The sequence below is a fragment of the Petaurus breviceps genome, unplaced genomic scaffold (genome assembly GCF_028583685.1).
Source record: "Petaurus breviceps papuanus isolate PSGF00001 unplaced genomic scaffold, PetGlider_PUasm1.0 90424, whole genome shotgun sequence".
NCBI classification, from domain to species: Eukaryota; Metazoa; Chordata; class Mammalia; order Diprotodontia; family Petauridae; genus Petaurus; species Petaurus breviceps.
In genome coordinates, this window is record NW_027187247.1 from 2746563 (window position 1) to 2767177 (window position 20615).

General features: G+C 40.6%; 1 protein-coding gene across 1 annotated transcript in view; it reads left to right on the plus strand.

Annotated features, from left to right (window-relative positions):
• The window catches only part of RAB6B (RAB6B, member RAS oncogene family), a 174418-nt gene that overhangs the window by 137603 nt on the left and 16200 nt on the right, over nucleotides 1-20615 (plus strand). The window contains exons 3-7 of the mRNA XM_069108717.1: nucleotides 305-358; nucleotides 1219-1324; nucleotides 3961-4072; nucleotides 5679-5772; nucleotides 12484-12550. Of these exons, the coding sequence (XP_068964818.1) occupies nucleotides 305-358; nucleotides 1219-1324; nucleotides 3961-4072; nucleotides 5679-5772; nucleotides 12484-12550 (433 nt within the window). The remainder of the gene's footprint in view (nucleotides 1-304; nucleotides 359-1218; nucleotides 1325-3960; nucleotides 4073-5678; nucleotides 5773-12483; nucleotides 12551-20615) is intronic.

The window sequence follows — 20615 nt, forward strand, 5'->3', positions numbered from 1 at the left end:
TTCTTCTTCTTCTTCTTCTTCTTCTTCTTCTTCTTCTTCTTCTTCTTCTCCTTCTCCTTCTCCTCCTCCTTCTCTTCCTCTTCCTCTTCCTCCTTCTCCTCCTCCTCCTTCTTCTCCTCCTTCTCCTTCTCCTCTTCCTCCTCATTCTTGTCCTTGTCCTCGTCCTCATCCTCTTCCTCGCCTCCTCCTCCTCCTCCTTCTTCTTCTTCCACTCAGGGTTACCAGACCTTTTGACCAATATTTAGTTCTCTGTGGACTTTAAAACTTTTAACCTTTTTCACCTTGTCCCTTTCTTTTCTTACAGGCAACCATTGGGATTGACTTCTTATCAAAAACTATGTATTTGGAGGATCGTACGGTAAGTGCCAGATTTGAGAACTAGGATAACTTTCCCACCTGAAAAGGCAGAGTCTAGGGAAGAGGAATCTACATCCAGGTATTTGAGACCCTGCCTGGTCACATTGACTTCTAAGACAAAACAGAACAAGCAAAAGTAATGCACTGGGTCTCTGTTGCTGCCCTCAGCAAAGGAGTATAGTAGATAGAGCATGGGATTTGGAATCAAGAGGACCTGAGTTCAAATCTTGCCTCAGACTTACTGGCTATGTGGACCCAGGTAAGTCACTTAACCCTTTAGCCTTAGGTCTATCTGTAAATAATTATCTATAAATAATAATATCATCTATAAAATGAGTATAATAATATCACCCATCTTACAAGGTTGTTAGGATCAAATGAGATAATACTTATATGTGCTAACTATTATGACATCAGCAGTACCAGTGGTTGGGAAGCTAAGATGATGGCATTCCTTCCTCTTTCTCTCCTCCCCCCTCCAAAAGCATAGAACTTCAAGTGATAATACTTTTGATAATTCTCTTTCTGGGGCCCCCTTACTTTATACAGTCCTTTTATAGGAATCAATCAATAGGAATTCCTTTTTTTTTTTAGGGGCAATTGGGGTTAAGTGACTTGCCCAAGGTCATACGGCTAGTAAGTATTAACTGTCTGTGGTCACATTTGAACTCAGGTCCTCCTAACTCCAGTGTGGGTGCTCTATTCACTGCGCCACCTAGCCGCCCCAGTAGGAATTTCTTGAGCACCATACTACTTGCTAGGCTACTCTGGACTAGGCACTGGGGATACAAAAAAATTAATACTTTTATCTCTGCTTCCTTCCCTTTCCTGCCTCCCTTTTCCTCTTTGTCTCTTTGGCAGGTCCGATTGCAACTTTGGGACACCGCTGGACAGGAGAGATTCCGCAGCCTAATCCCCAGTTACATCCGGGACTCCACTGTGGCAGTGGTGGTGTATGACATCACAAGTGAGTGCAGCATGGGTGGTTTTACCAAGCAGACATCATGCCTATGTTTCAGGCAAAATGGCGGCCCAGCAAGAATGCCCCAGCTACATAGTTGAAGGGGAAAATTTAAATCTTCTGAGCTTTACATCTAGGTGTGGCAGTGTCTTTTATGTAGTCGTTACATGGTTATGTTTCTGCAAGGAATGAGACCCTGGCAGAAGGCGGTGTTAGGGATCACTCAGCAACACCTGGTACATTTGCTGAGCAGCAGGAGTCTAGAGACTTCATTTAAACACCAAGCACACACTGCAATTTATTTCCTGCATCTGCCCAAGTTACCTATTGCTTTTGATTCATGGTGGCGAGCAGGGAGGGAGAGTGTAGAGGAAGAAAATACAACACTACAATTTCTCAGAAATATTTTGGTGCTCAGGACATGAACATAGATATGTATATTTTGTTTGCATTCTTAACCTGAGGTCCATGAACTGTTTTTTCCCCTTAATTGATAACTTCATTTAAATAGAATTGGTTTCCTTTGTAATTCTATGTGCTTTATTTCATGCATTTAAAAATATTATTGTAAGAAGGGGTCCATAGGCTTTGCCAGCCTGCCAGGTCTGTGACTCAAAAATGGTTAAGAAATACTAGATAGACTCCAGATGGGTTCATTGCTTTCATTTTTTTTTCATCCTAATTCCATGAGGAATTTTCCATTACCCTAAATGATTGCCAAGACTCATTATATTAAAGATGGCTACAGATAATTTTACAGGTGTTTGTGAAGCTGATAGAGATGCTGAGTGTGGGCAGGTGCTTTATTTTTCACTGAATTAAGATTCCTCCTTGAGGTTAATCTAGAAGGAAATGAAGTAAAGAGAGAAAGAGAGTGTGGAGAAGAAAGGGCTTCATTTCTGCACACAAAGCCGGCCTCTCCTGGCTGCAGCTGCTTCTGCAACCAAGATACACAATGCACAGCAAAGAAAGCCAGCACCCAGGTCAAGGCTGGAAAAGCACAGGCTAGAATATATGTAAGGGATTGGAACAATGGTACCCATCAGTGCTGGTGCTGACCAAGTAGCTGCCAAAGTCCAAGACCAGGGAAATGGAAGCAAGTTCTTTTTTTTGCAACATTCAGTCAGTCATTCAGCAAGCCTTTATTAAGTGCTTACTACATGCTGGGCATTGTGCCAAATCTGAGAATATAAAGAAAAAATAAGAACAGTTCCTTCCCCTAAGAAGCTTATAGTTTCTATTGGGGGTGGGGGGGAGGGTAGAAACATCATATACATAAATCGACATAGAAGATACATATAGAAAGTCTGAGAAGGGAAGGCACTAGCAGCTTGGAAAGACCATGAAAAGCCTTCTTGTGGTGGGTGACACCTAAGCTGAGTTGTAAAGAAAGCCAAGGAAGTGGAGATAAGGAGGAAGGGAATTTCAGGCATGGGGGATGTCACTACAAAGGCCCAGAGATGGGAGATGGAGTAGCATGAGGAACAGCATAGACTAGTATGACTAGACCATAAAGTGGGCAGAGGAGAGTAATAATAACCTTTAAGACTGAAAAGACAAGAAGGGAGGACCAAGTTGTGAGGAGCTTTAAGTACCAAACGGATGGGTTTATATGGGATCCTATAGATAATAGAAAACCATTAGAGTACAATGAATAGGGAGGTGACATAGACCTATACTTTAGGAAAAATCACTTGGGTGACTGTGTGGAGGATAGATTGGAGTGGGGAGAGACCTGAGGCAGGGAGTCAAGCTGTATCCATGACAGGATCAACTACATGACAACTCCCTGCCAGCATCATAGGTTTGTTTACTCTGCCCTGGCTTCCCTTTGCTCAAACCTTTGAGCTGAGCTGTCCTCCAGGTGCCATCTTTTAGTCCCTCTCTCTGTTTGTAGGCCTACACAACACACACACACATAACACTCCTCCAAAGAGTGGCTATCTCCATCAGTCATTCATAAACACAGAAGTCCATCAACATAGAAAACCAAGAAATAGGGCTCTTGGTAAATTTGGGCTTTCATAGGAATAAAATAAGCCCCACAATATGGGACTGACTAAAACACCTAATATTCCCACTCATCATATGGATTATCACATCTGGATCCATGAAATCACTTGTCTATAAAAGCAAAGATAGAGTGATTCACTAGCAAATGTTAAATAAAAATAACTTCTAGAGAAAATTAATCATTCCTGACAAAGTGAAATTATTCACTAGCATATCTGAGAAATGTCCCCCAAATGTCCCTGAAAGAGACTTAAATTTATTCATGTTGGTGGGATGGTGAATTCATCTTATTGCCACATCATAACTTCATTATTATCACCATATTGTAAACTAGGTTTAGTCCTTGGGAAGGTTCTAAGATGCACTATTATTAGTACACAGATAATAGCACTGCTTTAATCCTGCTCTCTCTTTCCACTTTCTCCTTCCATGCTGAAAAAGGGCATCTCCTTTCTTTTCTTACTGGAATATCTTCATACCTCAAGTACATCTTCTACCAAGATGTGTACCATCTCTGTTTCTGTCTCTCCTTTCTGCTGTTCTCTTTTTTCCTTTCCTTAATTATCCCCCCCACCTCCTTTCTCTCTTCCATACTTATCTCCAGTTCTATTTCTGTTCTCCACCCTCAGATCTCAACTCCTTCCAACAGACCTCCAAGTGGATTGATGATGTCAGGACAGAAAGAGGAAGTGATGTCATCATCATGCTGGTGGGCAACAAAACAGACCTAGCAGATAAAAGGTAAGAGAGGAAGGGGAGAAGCTCCAGAAGGTGGAGAAACTGAAAACTAAACTTGAAACTTCAGGAATCACACCTAAAATGAATCAGAGAATTGATGCTGCTGATGCCTACACATGACTAAGTGGGAAAAAAAAAAGGTCTGCTGTGGGCAGAAGTTTTATTTTCTGAGTCAAGGCTGGACATGGTTGCATTGGGAATTCCTATGGCCCCAAGCATTTGGAGTGACTTTCCTTACTGCAGCTTCTGTGAATATTTTCAAACTTTTACTGGGGTGCCAGTAGCTGCTATCACTCCATACACTTGGCATGTTCCTGCCCACATTTCCCAACTTGCGGGATTACATATGCCTGGCTATCGTAATATTAACTCTTCTCAGATACAAGAGTCACTTGAGCTCATATTTGCCTTAAGCCTCATTTTATTTTTACTCCTGAAAAAACAGGAGTTCTGTGATGCTCTGTGTATATGTATATGTTTAATTCTCCAAATACTGGATTTCATTCACTTAATCCATTTGTTCAGTGGCTATTTATTCAGTTCTGCCATTTGCAGAGCATTATGCTGGACCATGAAGGAGATACCAAATTTAGATAAGAGACATTCTAACCCTCATGGAGCTTTTGATGTCTCTGCCTGTGAGAGGCCTTCAAATGGAAAAAAAAATGGTTTCTAACTCTTCAAAATACAAAAATGTAGTCCTTATTCAACATACCCCAACTTAGGGGGTTTTATGGGATATTTTTACTTTGGTTCAAGGCAGAACTGACATGTTCATTACCAATGCTTACTCAGGTGTGAATATGGAATTGTGCAGCATAAACCAGGGGAGAACTGTGTGTGGAATTAAACTGTGGGGCTTCTACATTCTCTGACAGGAGGTCACAAGTGTGTATTTCCTTAGGGCCTCATAAGGCACCAGCTATGTTCAAAAGTCAGAAAATGAGGATGTTGTAGCAGCAGAGAAAGGACTATAACAGACAGTGGATTGGTTCTCCTGGGCAAAGCTCAATATCACCACAGGCATTCTCAAAAAAAAAAAGCATTAGATTTCACTCCAATGTGTAGTGCTAATTTGCATTCAATTTAATTAAATTTGCCCAGTAAGCACAAAGATCCCCCCCAAAAAATCTTCAATTTTTGTCAGTCAAGCTAAAATGAATTTAATCAACTCCAACACCCCAAATCACAGTCCCACCCATCCTTCACCTGGTAAGTTGTGAAATCTGCTGTGAATTTTAAAATGGAAAATGTCCATCATATCCCAAATTACCAAGAAAGGTAAATCCACGGAGAGTGAGAAACACATGCAAAGATGGCATGAAGGTTTCGAGTTTACCGCTATCTTCCATTCATTGAACAGCACAATATGGCAACATAAAACAGATGCTCCACAATAATGGGGGTAGCTGTCCAAGGTGCTGAGAGAGTCCTATTGGTTTAGGTTAGTAAAAGAACCCTGATCAGTATGCAGTCTCCTCAGCTCATTTTGCTACTTCCCACTCCAATGTTCTCCTACCATGGCCATTGTGGGACATCAGATTCTTCCACCAACATGTGGAACTGTGATGGGCCATTTGTGATTTCCCCTTCTCTGTGGCATCTGTAGGCAGATAACAATTGAAGAAGGAGAACAGCGCGCCAAAGAACTGAGTGTCATGTTTATTGAAACCAGTGCCAAGACAGGATACAATGTAAAGCAGGTAAGAGATCTGTGGCTTCTGATCCAACATAACCACTTAGAGAATATACACAATTCAGTTAAGGTTTATAGGGCTAATGTCATACATTAGCCAGAAGGGCTGTCAAATGCTGGAAATAAACTAAAACACTCACCTAAGGTGTGAATCCAACTTACAAGGTTGATCAAAGAAAAGACAATCACAGCATTGAAGGTGTAAGTCTCTGAGATGGCCCCTCAGGCTAATGTCAGACATCAGCCATAACATACATAAACACATATACCTCCCCATTATAGTGGCATGTCACCACTCACCCCATCCTATCCATTTGTCCTCTGTGCTTGAAGATGGTCCTGTCGACAGAGTTTACTCTCAAAGGGTGTTCACCTAGTGATTTTTGTTTGCTCTGAGGAAGATATAATTTTCTAAAGTCTTTTCCCAGTGTAGGAAGAAGACATCAGTCAATTCCAATCAATTCAATGAGTATCTCCTCAGCACTCAGCACTGTGCTGTTCTATGAGTAGGAACGCTGAAATAGGAGCTACATTCCTTGCTGCTGAATTGCCATTTAAAGAGATATAAAGGAGCTGTGATTTCATCAGCATGGGAAACTTGCAAATTGGTAACACCTTTCACCAGCATAGATTAACATCCGTTTGTGACTTAGTAGATTTTCTTGAGGCACATTGAAGTTAGATGATTCATTCAGGTTCACATGGCTACTTAATATCATAAGTGACATTTGAATTCACTTCTTCCTTACTCCAAACCTAGCACTCTGTCTACTGTGCCAAGCTAACACAATGGGGAAACATATACACATAAGATAGAGAACAATTCAAAACATTATATAATTACATGCCTGAATGAGCAGTGCAAACTCTAAATTCCATGGAAAGGAGTTCATAGAAGATAAGGATTCTTGTGAGCTGAAAGCAGTTAGAGAAAAGAGGGTGCTTTGTGAAGGGATAGAAGTTTACTTAAACCTTAAAAAATGTTTAGATAGGATTTGGATGAGAAGTGAATAGGAGAGGGTATTCCAGACTAGAGGAATCCCCTGAACAAAGATGTGGAGATGGGTATTAGAATGGTATAGGGTGGGAATAGTAAAGAGAATTGACCTAATACTTAGAGCAGTACCACCTAGAGCCACTAGGTGTTCAGGTATTGTCAAATTTCTCTGCGACCTCTCACAATGGAGAGATTGAATTTGGGGCTGAAAGCTTAGGAAGGCTATAAGAGCCAAAAGTGAAATGAAGTTATACCATCAGCGGTGGTGTTTGAAGGACTTTTTATTGAGAATACTATAAAGTCTAAGGCATTTAACTAGATAATCTCTAAGGCTCCTTCCAACTCCTTATCCTATGATTTTTGTGACTATGGGCAAAAATCCCATGCTCAACAATGCAGGCTTTTTTGAGTGTAACTCTCTAGTCACTCTGCAGGGTAGGTTTGCACCTTCTTTTCATGTACATAATTCCCCCAAGGTCAAATGTCAGAAAGAGGAAAGGAATCATGCTATTGAAACAAGGGACATTTGCATTCAGAGTTGAATTTAAAGCTTTGTGATTTAAGTAAATAAGGTACAGAATCATGGGAATGGAGCAGTAGTTCAAGGTCCAAGGCTCCGAGACCTCTGTTTGGAAGCACTATTGAGATATTGAGGGAGTGGAGGATAAGATTGAGGAGATTCAGTGGCCCTGGAGTTTTTTGTTGTCAAAGAGATTTCTGCTTGGGTATGGGTTGGACTAGATGGCCCCTAGTTGGACTGTCTGCCAACTCTGAGCTTTTATGATGATTTTCCAGAAGACAGAATCCCATTCTTAGATAGTACTTAGGGCCCATCTTCAACCCAGATTTAACAAACAGCCTTAAGCCCATTAGATGAAATTGCTCATCCCAACTGCACTCCAAGATCTTTTGCTGAGTGTTCACAGCTCCTTTAACAGCTTGAAAGAGGTTTAAATCAATGCATTAGGAAGAAGATGCTTTCTTTGTCACCAGATGGTCCAAACACTCACTTTGCCCTTACTGTATCCTGTTCCACAGTATACCTATTAAAATGGGTCTTCCTATTAATGTAGCCAGACTCAGCTGCTTTTTGATTCATGAAATCATAGATACAGAGCTGGAAGGGACCTTACAGACCACCTAGTCCAACTCCCTTCTACAAATGATGAAACTGAGGCTCAGAATAAAAACCAGAGCTAGGATTTGGAGCCAGGTCTCATGGCTCCAAATCCAATGCCTTTTCCACCACACTACACTACCACCACTACAGCAATATCATAGAATCACAGACTATTAGATGAAAAGACCATCAAGTCCAACCCCTCATTTTACAGAAAAAACAAACTGAGAGCTGGTGACATCCTTCCCTTGTTGTGCAAGGAAGGTCACAAAGGGAGTAAGTGGCAGAGCCAGGATTTGAACCTGATTGTTCTGACTTATCCTAGTCCCCCTTCAACTCTCTCATGCTGACAAAATCCTGCACAATATGGTTAATTTCCTTTGCAATGTTATATATTTTATGTATTCTTGGTGCAATTTGCATTGGTTTACAGCTCATTTATATAAATGTCTACAAGGCATATCACAATAAGTACTCACATTGAGCACTTGAGTTTTAAGGAAGTCATTTTAATACTACAGGTAGGAGAGAATCCACTAGAGAGCATTCTCTTTTGACTTTTTAAGGAGAGTCAAAATAATTTTAAGTCTTCACACAGAGACAGCTATTCACGTCTCCCTAAGTCTTTCCTCCTCCACACTGAAGAGGACCACTTTCTGGAACCAGTCCTCATATGACAAGAGCTTCTACCATCTTGGTTGCCCTTCTCTGGACACTCTTCAACTTACCAGTGTCCTTCTTAAAATGTTGTGCCCAGAATTAGACAATTACTATATCAGATGCAGGCTGACTGAGTACAAGATGGCTATCACCTACTTATTCCTACAAGCTATGCCTTTCTAAATAAGGTGTAAAATAAGTTTTTTGGAAGGGTGATCTCTACAACACACTATTGAATCTCATATTGAGCTTATAATCCATTAAACCTCCCAGATCTTTTTCAAAAAAGCTGTTTCCCCATCTTGTACTTGCAAAGTTTACTTTTTGAACCCAATTGTAGGGCTTTACACTTATCTCTGTTACATTTCATCTTATTCAATGATGGTAGTGGGAAAGGGGAGGAGAATGGGTGTTAATATAAAACTTGGTGCATCTCTGTGCTGGCTGTTATGCAAATGATTTAGCGGTATGCCTGGAGTCAATAATTTCCATTAGTTTCCAACAGTATCTGCTTCTCTTTGAAACAATAAATCATGTCAAGATACAGAATCACTCCATTTTCTTAAATGGAAAAATGCCATTTAAAATATCAGCTCCTAAAACATACAGAAGAGTCCTCTTAAACACAGAAACTGAACCTTGGCATAATAACTATTCATAATAAAGATACTGGTTCCTAACTACATTTGCAGCTTCCAATTGTTTGTCGAAAATGGACATCCTTTTTCTTATCTGTAAAGTGGGGAAAGGGGTTAGGGGGAAGGGAATTGGACTAGAATGAGGATTCTTAATTTTGGTTGCAGGAACTTGGTTTCTTTAAAAAAAATTTTTATAATTATTTCAATATGGTTGGTTTCTTTTTCAATCGTATGTATTTTATTTTAAGCCTTTAAAAACATCCTGAGAGTACAGGGGGTCTTAAGCCTTTTTTAATTTCATGGTGCCCTTTGTTAGTTTGATAAAGCTTTGGACTAGAGGACCACCAAGCTCCTTCCCAGCTCTATGAATCTAGTCTATTAATCTCTAACAATTAAACTTTTTACTCTGTCTCATACAATTATCAGACCAGACAAGTAAAGTGAGATTGCTTACCATATGCAACAGCAACATCATAAAAAGGGTAGTGTGAGCAAGCATTTGCTAACAAATTACCATTCATGTGAGCAAATGACAAAGAGCTGTTGACAAAGAGAAAAAAGGCTGTTCTCCTCACTAGGAAATAAAAATGAGTCCCAGAAAACTTAGACTAGAGGTCAAGTGCACCTCTCCAGGGCGGACCATGCATTCTGTTCAAAGGAAAAATAGCTTTTTAGGGAAGCTCCAGAGAGATGAACCTCCACATCTTAGGACTTTTTTGATAGGGATCAAGAATTCATTAAAAACTAGACCAAGTGGGGTGGCTAGGTGGCACAGTGAATAGAGAACTGGCTCTGGAGTAAGGAGGACCTGAGTTCAAATCCAGCCTCAGACACTTAACACTAGCCATGTGACCTTGGGCAAGTCACTTAACCCCAACTGCCCTCCAAAAAGCAAAAAAAAAAAAAACCTAAAACAAAAAACAAAACCTAATCCAAGTCCTATGACCTCATTAGAGGTAAAAGTAACCTTAGAGAACATCTTGACCAGTTTCCTTAATTCACTTAAATAAGGATATAGTCATCAAGTGCCTATTATGTACAATGCTCAATCATAGGGACCAGGGAGAGGAAAATGAAATGAAAAAAATGTCCTCCCTTCAAAGAGCCTTCTATATTTTATTTTGTTCTATTTTACTTTCCCCCTTAATTCATCAGTAAAGCTATAGAAGTGGCAGCATGGTTCAGTGATGAGTGCCGAATTTGGAGTTAGAGAGCTGGATTCAAATCTTGGTTTTTTGGTTATTAATTGTCTCTGTGAGTTGGGGCAAGTCACATAAACTCTCCAGGGTTCTGTCACTTTATCTGTAAAGTGAGAGGATTGGACCAGGTGGCCTCTAAGACCCCTTCTGTCTCTAAATCTATGATCCTATGATCTCATCCCATACTTAGAGACCCCCAGCGTGGTAGGTTAATGTATTGCCATGTCTTTTTGACAGACAAGAACATTGAATCTCTGATATTTTTTTAAAATTAATTAATTTATTTTTAGCTTTCAACATTCATTTCCATAAATTTTAAATGTTCTCCCCTTCCTTTCCCTCCTTCCTCCCGAAGACAGCATGCAATCTGATATGGTTCTACACATACATTCCTATTAAATACATTTTCACATTAGTCATGTTGCATAGAAGAATTATAATGAATGGGAGAGACCATGAGAAAGAAAAAAACAAAATAAAACAAAAACAGTCTGCTTCACTCTGCATTTGAGCTCCATAGTTCTTTCTCTGGATGTGGCTGGCATTTACCATCATGTGTCCTTTGGAATTGTTTTAGATCCTTGCATTGCTGAAAGGGGCTAAGTCAGTCATTGCACACTGTGGTTGTTACTGTGTACAGTGTTCTCCTGGTTTTCACTTCACTCAGCATCAGTTCATATAAGTCTTAACAGGTTTTTCTGAAATCTGCCTGTTTATCATTTCTTTTAGCACAGTAGTATTCCATTACATTCATATACCACAACTTGTTCAGCCGTTCTCCAGCTGATGGGCATCCCTTCAATTTCCAGTTCTTGGCCACCACAAAAAGAGCTGCTATAAATATTTTTGTACACATGGGTCCCTTTCCCATTTTTATGATATCTTTGGGATCATAGAAGTGGTTCTGACATGTTTTAAGAGACCCAGTGAAGCTTACATAAGTAGTAAGGAGTGAAGCCAGAACTAGAATCAGGTCTTCTGGCTCCTTGCTCAGGGCTCATTCCCATATACCCCATGGTCTAATCTAGCAAGAGAGCCTAGTATTTTTTTTTAAAGAAGATTGAATCTCAAGTCATAGGAGTTGGATATGAATACCAGCTTCAAGTTTCTTCCCAGCTCTAAATCTTCTGATTTGGGGAAAATCCAAAGCTGGGATTCCATCAGGGTAAGGAACTCCTAAGGTGGAAAATTATTTCACCAAGGCAGATCAGCAACTGACCTATAATTCTAACTTTGAAGAATTGGCTGGAGGCATTGAAAAAGCTAGTTATTTGGCCACAGCCCCACAGGTAGTGTGTGTCACAGGCAGGATTTGGACTGCAATCTTCCAGACTCTAAGGCCAGCTCTTTATTAACTGTACCACATAGCCTTTCAAAATCCAAGTGTTAAGAGTCCACAAAATCCCAGAAAGAAAACCAGGAAACTTTTGCATTGTCCTATGAATATCAATACCTCCTGTTTGTTGTGATTATTTTAAATTATCAGATAAGTAAAGATGTTTCTGGTATCTAGGACTAGGACTCCTGCCTGCCCTTCCTGACAGACTCCCCATATTTCATTATTTAGTTTCATATTGCATTGAGGTCTAGGGATGTGCATAGAGACACACACACATACTCAGCTATCATGCAATGATTACATGATAATGTGGTTTATGCATATTCCTATACATATTCCACTAGATAAACCTTATTCCATATTCCTATGCATATTGCACTAGACCTTTATGATAACAATGCAATCTGACTCCAATTTAGAACTTTAGTGCATAGGACAGAATCTCAGTTCCCTGTTCCTGGAACTTACAGTCTCTTTGAGAAAGAGTCTGGCCTTCTGATAGTGCCTTGCCAAAATTCTTTCTCCTGACTACAGAGTCAGCCCTTGTATGGACCTCAGTAACCACATCCCTCTTTATTCTCAAGTTTCCCATTTCCATGACGAGCCTCTCGTTGTCCCTGGCTACCGATCTCCCACATTGCTCTGAAAGGCTACAGCTCCCAGAAGGTGGATGCAGGGGGAGGGAGAGGGAGGGAGGGAGGGACAGACAACACTCGTTCTGATGCCTTTCATGTTGCGTTTCTTCCCCTACCCCCAATTCCCCAGCTCTTCCGACGTGTCGCGTCAGCTCTCCCTGGAATGGAGAATGTTCAGGAGAAGAGCAAAGAAGGGAGTATCCTTTTCCTGGAACCAGTGAGTCGACCTGCTTGGAAAATGAAAGCTAGATGTATTGGGAGGAGGGAAGGTGAAAGAGCATATACATTGGAGTGAAACTGCTTGTTCTTTGTCCTTCTGGGATAGGGACTGGGTTGGAGTCCTACACATCCAAGATTCTATATACATTAGTAAAATTTTATTCAGAGATCTCCATATAATCTGTGGCTCCATGTCTCAGCATGGTAATAGTGCCCTGCTGATATGAGTGCCACAAATTCTGTACGGGGAATAATCCTGTGCAATAATGCATTCTCCAATCCCAGTCCACGTAATGACCAAGGGACCAGAGCATGGTGTGATTTGTACTATCAGCAAGAAGGTAGCAAGGTGTCCCCTCCAGTACTAACATGTGAAAACTGTCTCTTTATCTTTTAAATCACCTCACCTGTTCCTCTCTCTTCGACCCTCTTTATACAAATCCACTTAAGCTCCCAAATAGCTCACCAAAATAAATAGTGGCATAGAGATCGATGTACATGTCCAGAAACATGGAGGACATGGGTGGGGCTGGTTTGTGTAGTCTAATCCAGTCCCACAAATATGATTTCTCTTTCTCATAATAGATTTAAAACTTCTTTTCATTTGCTAATTAACTACAGAAGGTCTGGTATTAGCTCTCTCCTCCAATTCTTACAGACTAGGAATGCAGTTTCTAGTAATGTACTCATAAAGCAAAATCCTTTTCGAATAAAACAATCCAGATGTATCCGGAGTTTATTTTAGTGGGTTCCTCCCCATCAAATAACCGTAGAAATTTCAGGTCATATTAGTCTTTGCAGAGGAATGTAGAATAGTGGCTAATGAATTGCACCCAAAGTCAGGATGATCCAGGTTCATGTCCTCTCTCCAATTCATATTGTCTATGATACCCTGGGTAAGTTATTTAATCTTTTAAAGGACCCCCAAGCAGTTTTCTTAAGACTTAAGTGGTAGAGCAGTTGTGGTTGGTTCATTAATTGTGGAAGAAGGTTCTTTAATGGGGAGCCCTAGACATCAAAGGAATCACAAGTCTGGACAAAAATGTTAAACGTATAATGGCTGGTAGTACCTGTTTATCATATCTGAAGGAATCATACCCAAATGATGGCACTTGGCCTTCTTACAATCTTAGCCCCCCTGCCAGTGACTTATGAGTCAGAGCCTAGAGTCCTGAGTGAGCCATATGATTCTAGAATACTCCTGACTGCAGAGGAAGAAAGCTTGGACCTTTTCTGCAGGGAAAAGAAACTGAGACCCTTTAATCTATTCTTGGTATTCCTTGTAAAGAGCCTTATCACTAAGTACATCATAAAACATTTACCAAATTCTTGATGGCATTTGTCAAGCCACAGTACTCCATGGAAATTCATGCTTAGTAAAATAAATGAAACAAGCATTCTCTTGTACTTACTTCCTGAGGATAAGTTGTTTCCGAGTCAAGCAGCAGAGAACTATTTCCAAGGTGGTATATGTGCAGAAGAAGGATGGAAAGGAAGCAGGCACGTGTTATCTAGGACTCTTCTCCTTTTATTAACATGTAAAAATGAAAATTGGCTCTCATGTAATAATAATGAAAAATAATAGCTAACATTTACATAGCACTTTATGTTTACAAAGCATTTTGTAGACATTATTTCATTTGGACCTCATGAAAGCCTTGTGAGGTAGGTGCAATTATTATCCCCATTTCATGGAAGAGCAAAGTGAGGCTAAGTGACTTGGCCAATGTCACACAGACAGTAAGTATGTGAAGAAGGATTCGAACTGAGTTTCTTAATACTAGAGTTGATTCTTTAAGGGGATATGGAAATTATTCCTCTGGTGGGCTTTGAAAATTATAAATTGTCTAGAGGATAAATTAGATAGCCCATAGAAAATACTTCCAGCCTCAAAATTCAAGGATTCCATAGGAGAGCACACTGGAGAAAGAAGAAATAGGGAGAAAAAGCAGTTGTATTCCTAAGGGGATTAAGAAATCAGAATATAAGGGGGCGGCTAGGTGGTGCAGTGAATAGAGCACCGGCCCTGGAGTCAGGAGGACCTGAGTTCAAATTTGGCCTCAGACACTTAGCACACACAAAAAAATAGCCATGTGACCTTGGGCAAGTCACTTAACCCCAATTGCCCTCCAAAAAGCAAAAAAAAAAAAAAGAAATCAGAATATTGGGACTGGAAACCATTTAGACTAAGGATTCTTAATGTGGGGTTAATTATGGATAATTAGATTTCACAGGGTCCATGAATTTGGATGGGAGAAAATAGCATCTTTATTTTCACTAACCTTTGGTTTCCTTTGTAATTCTATATGTTTTATTTTATGCATTTAAAAACATTATGAGAAGGGGTTCATAGGCTTCACTAGGCTGTCCAAGGAGTCCAGGACAAAAAAAGAGGTGAGAAACCCCTGAATTCTAGACTAGTCCTCAAATTTTATAGGTGAGAAAGCTGAAGCCCAGAGAGGGCAAATGATTTACCTAAGGTTACACAGTTCATCCATGGTAGAAATTCGATTAGATTCCAAGTATAACCCTTTCTGTTGGGTCTTACTATCTTATGAGGATTCCTAACCAGAAGATCTATGGAACATAATTATTGCTAATCTTAGGGGCAACTAGGTGACTCAGTGAATAGAGCACCGAACCTGGAGTCAGGAGGACCTGAGTTCAAATCTGACCTCAGACACTTAACACTTACTAGTCATGTTGATGAGGGGGGGTGGAATCCCAATAGGTTCAGCAGATATTCTGATCTTATCCAAGACCAGAAAACCTGCAATATCGTCTGGAAAGAATTCAAGGTCTCAGGCTTAATTGGAGTGAGAGTTGTAGAAGTTTATTGTTACACTTCCATGAGAAGCGGGCAAGAGTCCTTTAGGGGACCTGCGAGTGAGAGGGGTACATGCTTTTACTTTTAAAGGGTAGGGCTGCCATTGTCAGGGCTGACCAGACGGGAGGGGCCTCAATGCATAGACAAAGGTCAGAGCTGACCAAGAGGAGCATGTGAATAGATAGTTTAGATAATATTTGGGCCAGACCGGAGGAGACATGAGGGATTAAGTAAGAACAAAGGAGTCCCAGGTGTTGCCTAGGCCTAGTGCAGATAGGGGGAAGGGGCAGAGTTGGAGGTTGGGAAAGGAATTTTACAGATAACAATTTTACAATACAAATTGCAGTTACAATTTCACAGACTGGTTTCACAGGTTGGTTTCACAAATTGACCTAGACCCCAGGTACCCCATCATTGTGACCTTGGGCAAGTCACTGAACCCCAATTGCCCTCCAAAAAGCAAAATTAATAATAATAATAATTGCTAATCTTTATTTAGTACTTCACAGAATTCCTTTGATCCCCACAATGACCCTGTTGAAGCAGGTACTATTATCACCCCCATTTTACAGTTGGGACCAATAAGACTGATGGAGGTAGCAGAGAGAAGTTGAGTGATGGTCATACAGCTGGTGCTTATCTGAGTCAGGATTTGAACTCAGGTCTTCCCTACAGCTCCACTAAGAAGGACCCTCTATGTCTTGCACCATGTTGCTCCCTCTCATTTGCCTGGTGCTGGAGGAGTAACTTAAGGCTAGGAATTTGTGTTTCAGACGAGGTACAGCAGGTTATCAGAGTTTCTTCAGCTTTTCCTGAGAGCTTTATATGTCGTCTATTCAGCCGCTTGATCAATACCATTAGCACCAGGCTCTTTGATCTCTGGCCTAGACCCAAACCATTGTGTTTGATGGTAGAGCAAAAGAGCTTCAGGGAAAGAGATCCTCTAGGGAAAAACTGCCAGCAGCTTTCCCATCTCCTCAGGATGACAAAGGGTAGATGGTGAAAAAAAATGGGATTCTGCACTTTCCTGGAGGGAAAGAACCTCCAGGAGGAAACAAGAAAAGAGTCTTGTGATCTTACCTCTGGTATTTGCTACTTCTGAGATCTGGAACAGATCATTCATTTACCCTTTCTGAGCCTCAGTTTCCTTAGCTGTAAAATGAAGGAGTTGGACTAATTTGCTTCGGAAGTCCCCATCAACCCTAAATCTGTGATCCCGTGATTCTGTGGTCAACCCCATGTGGCCCAAAGTATTTTACACACCAAAATTTGCCTTAGGCAAAACCAGAGTCGAATCTATCAAAAGGCTGATTCTCTGAGTGGTAGTAATAGCTAATATTTACATAGCATTTCAAGGTTTGTAAATGAGATATATTATCTCCTTTTATCCTTAGTATAAATCCAAGGGGTATGTGCTATTATTACCTCCTTTTTATATAGGAAGAAACTGAGGCCCAAGAAGGTTAAGTGACTTGTCTAGGGTCACACTGTTAATGTGTCTGAGGCAAGATTTGAACTCGTGTCTTCCTGATTCCTACTGTAGCGACTTTACCACCTGCCCACTGTGACATACCACCTAATGCTCCTAAAGAGGATGGGCACTCTCCATGGTCGTACTTACTGACTCTTTACTGTGCTCTGTCGGGGGGTAATGAAAATCAATCTGGAGTCATAAGACATAAGCTTGAATCATGGACCTGCCACTTACTTCTTTACATGTCCTTAGAGAAGTTGCCTCACCTATCTGGGCTAAATGATAACATGGAGAAAAGCTTTGATGGCCCCTTCTACCTCTAAATCCTCTGATTTTATTTTCCCTTCCTCCCTTCTCCCTTCTTTCCACTGTGGACTCTGGTATGAGGGATCTCTGTCAATGGCACATGGCATGGATAGACTGGCCTGTGAAAGCCATTCTTCGGAGTGTATGCAGATATCCCCTCTCTCCCACCTCCAATCTACCAATCTACCCATTCTACAGATAGATAGTCAATGTTGGAAAAAGATCTGGAAGGGAATATTTTAGAAATAATACCTGAATACTCAGCACCCACACAAAAAATAACTGGCCGTGTAACCTTGAGCAAGTTACTTAACCCCGATTGCTTTTAAAAAAAAAAAAAAAAGAAAGAAATAATAGCTGAGGGGCAGCTACAGGTGGTACAATGAGTAGAGCACTGGCCCTGGAGTCAGGAGGACCTGAGTTCAGATTCGGCCTCAGACACTTGGCACACACACACACACACACACACACACACACACACACACACACACACACACACCCTAGCCGTGTGACCTTGGGCAAGTTACTTAACCCCAATTGTCCTCCAAAAAGAAAAAAGAAATAATACCTGAGGAGTAATATTTCTGTCTGACAGCTCCCTGAGGCACAAGGGATAATCAGTCAAAATACAGTAAAGGAGCAGGCAGTGCTTGTTGAGAGGTAGCATGACACTGGATAGAGGGTTGGCTATGGAATAGGAAAAATCTGGGTTCAAGTCCTACCCTTGACACTTACGGCTGTGTGAACATAAACAAGTTGCTTAAATTTTCAGCAGGGATATCTAGAAAATGCTTAACAAGTAGCTCTCCCGAGGGAAAAAAGCCTACAAATTATTAAATTTAACTTGTAATATTATTTTCTCTATCATTTTCTTTAGTCTATAAAACAAAGCAAATCAACAAACAGTAGATCAAAGCCCTGAAAAGCTTTTCACCAATTTCTGAGGTGTAAATGTTTACACTAAAATTTAATAATCATCTCTTCCAAACCAGTATAATCTGACTCTAGCATATCCCTGACCCCAGGCAACTCTTGAAGATTATAAAGTTTCTTAAAAATTGTATTAAGATCTTTTGTTTTTATATCACCTTCATTTCTGACTCTTTCCCCTGACTTTTCCTGACCAGTTATCCCCTGTAACAAAGAAAGAAAACTAAGAAGTATAACAAAACCGACCAACTAATCCTCAGAGTTCAATGATATAACCAGTATTCTACCACCATATCTCCCTCCTCTGCAAATTAAAGAAGGAATTGGGGGGATATGGGAGATGTGGAAGGTATTGTTATTTCTGTTTATGTTGTTGTAGTTATTGTACACATTATTTTCATGGTTCTGTTTACTTTACCTACATTAGTTCATGTAAGTCTTCCCAGACTTCTCTATAGTCATCATTTCTTATATTACATTAATAATTCCATTATATTTATGTACCACAATTTGTTTATCCATCACCCAATGACATTGACATTTATCTAAAACTGTTAAGTCACAGATGAGTTGCCAGCCCACACTAGTGGATGGAGTGTCCATAACAGGAGTTTCCAACTCTGATAAAATCACTAGTTTGGACTTTTAAAAAATGCTCCTTTTTAAGAGGTCTGTGAGTTTCATAGGGCACCTGATCTACCTGCATTGTGAATGGTGTCCTTTAAACAATACTGATCTTATTGACTTACAGATTGGAGTTCATCAAAAGCATTATCACTTCATGTAGGTAAAGTATAATAGAGGTCATAGGGTCAAAGCCCTAAGGCTGGAAGGGACCTCAGAGGTCTAGTTCAACACCCCACATTTTACAGATGAGGCAGCTGAGACCCAGGGATTTTAAGTGATTTGACCAAAAGTCACACAATGAACTTTATCTTTGGACTCCAGAGCCATTATTATTTCTACTGCACTGTATACTTGAAAGCAACCAGTTTTATTTAAACCTACTCTATACTGAGCCCTCAGAGGTTGCTTAAGAATGCTAAAGAGCCCTTTAAATATGCCCATCACCTTAAAAAAGCAAAACTGACCTGCAAACAAAAACAAGGAGTGTGCTATAGTGGGCAGAGCTCAGAGCCACAGGGACCCAAATTCATAATCCCAGCTCTGCCCTTTACTGCATGTGTGACTTTGGACAAGTCTGGGATAACCTTTGAGAACAAAGGATAAACAACAGTAATCAGTCTGGGCCTCAGCCTCCTCATCCATAAAATGAGGCCATAGGGCTAGTCAAATCAAGATGCATCTATGAAACACCTACTATGTGCCAGGCATTGTGCCTGAGCACTGGGGATGTGAAAACAAGCAAACAAAATGGAAGAAAAAACCAGTCCCTTCCCCTCTCAAGGAGCTCACAGTCTCATGGGAGAAAGAACGTGCTGACAGCTATGTACAAACAAGATATAAGAAGGGAAAATTGGAAATAATCTCAGAGGAAATGCATTAGCATGAAGGAAATCTGGGAAAGGCTTCCTGTTATTAGGGCGGAATTTTAGCTGGGACCTGAAGGAAGCTGGGAAGCCAGGAGGCGGAGAGGACAGAGAGCATTCCAGGCAAGAGGGACAGCCAGACAAAATGTCCAGTCTGGAGATGGAGTGCTCTGTGGGGAAGAGAGTGAGGAGGCCAGTGTCATGGGCTGATGGGATATGTGGAGGGGACCAAGATGTGGATGGACCAAAAGATTCCTTCTGACTCTAGATCTGTGACCAAATGACCTTAAGAACTTTACTACCTGTGTGACCTTGGACAAATCTCTTAATCTGGTTAGATCTGATGATACTTATTTGTAAAATGAGAAGCTTGGACCAGAGAACGTCTAAATTTAGACTCTTTCCGTTCTAAGTCCTCATATCCCATCAGTCAAAGGGGAAATAAACAACTTGTTTCTGAAAGTATAATTTCAAGCTCCCTAAGGCTCAGGCCAGATCTTATTCAATTTTGTATCTCCCTCAGGCCTGTCATAGGACTTTACACATTGGATAGTTGAATGAATACATTAATGCATAAATAAAAGATGCTTAAATGCTGGACATAAAAATGCAACTTAGTGCCTTCCAAGAAGGAATTTTCCTAATGGAATCTAGGGGCCTGAAAGAACCAAGACCCATTCATTGGTCTCCCTGCTCCCTGTAGAATCATTCCACATATTCATCATACATACTTGGTCTTCACTCACTACTTTGCCGGCTACCCTGGCCTCTCAGAAACAAATCTAGATGGGTCTGGCATACTTAAGGGGGGATGAACTTTCAGTGTAGCTGCAGGAATATAGGTTTGCAAGTAGACTTTCTTGATTATTTGACCCATGAGGTATTGCAACATGAGAACAGTAATAACAGAGTTTATATAGTGCTTTAAGGTTTGCAAGCTGCTTTGCAAATATCTTATTTTATCCTCACAACTTTACCTTAGGCAGGTGTTATTATTATACCCATTATACAGACTT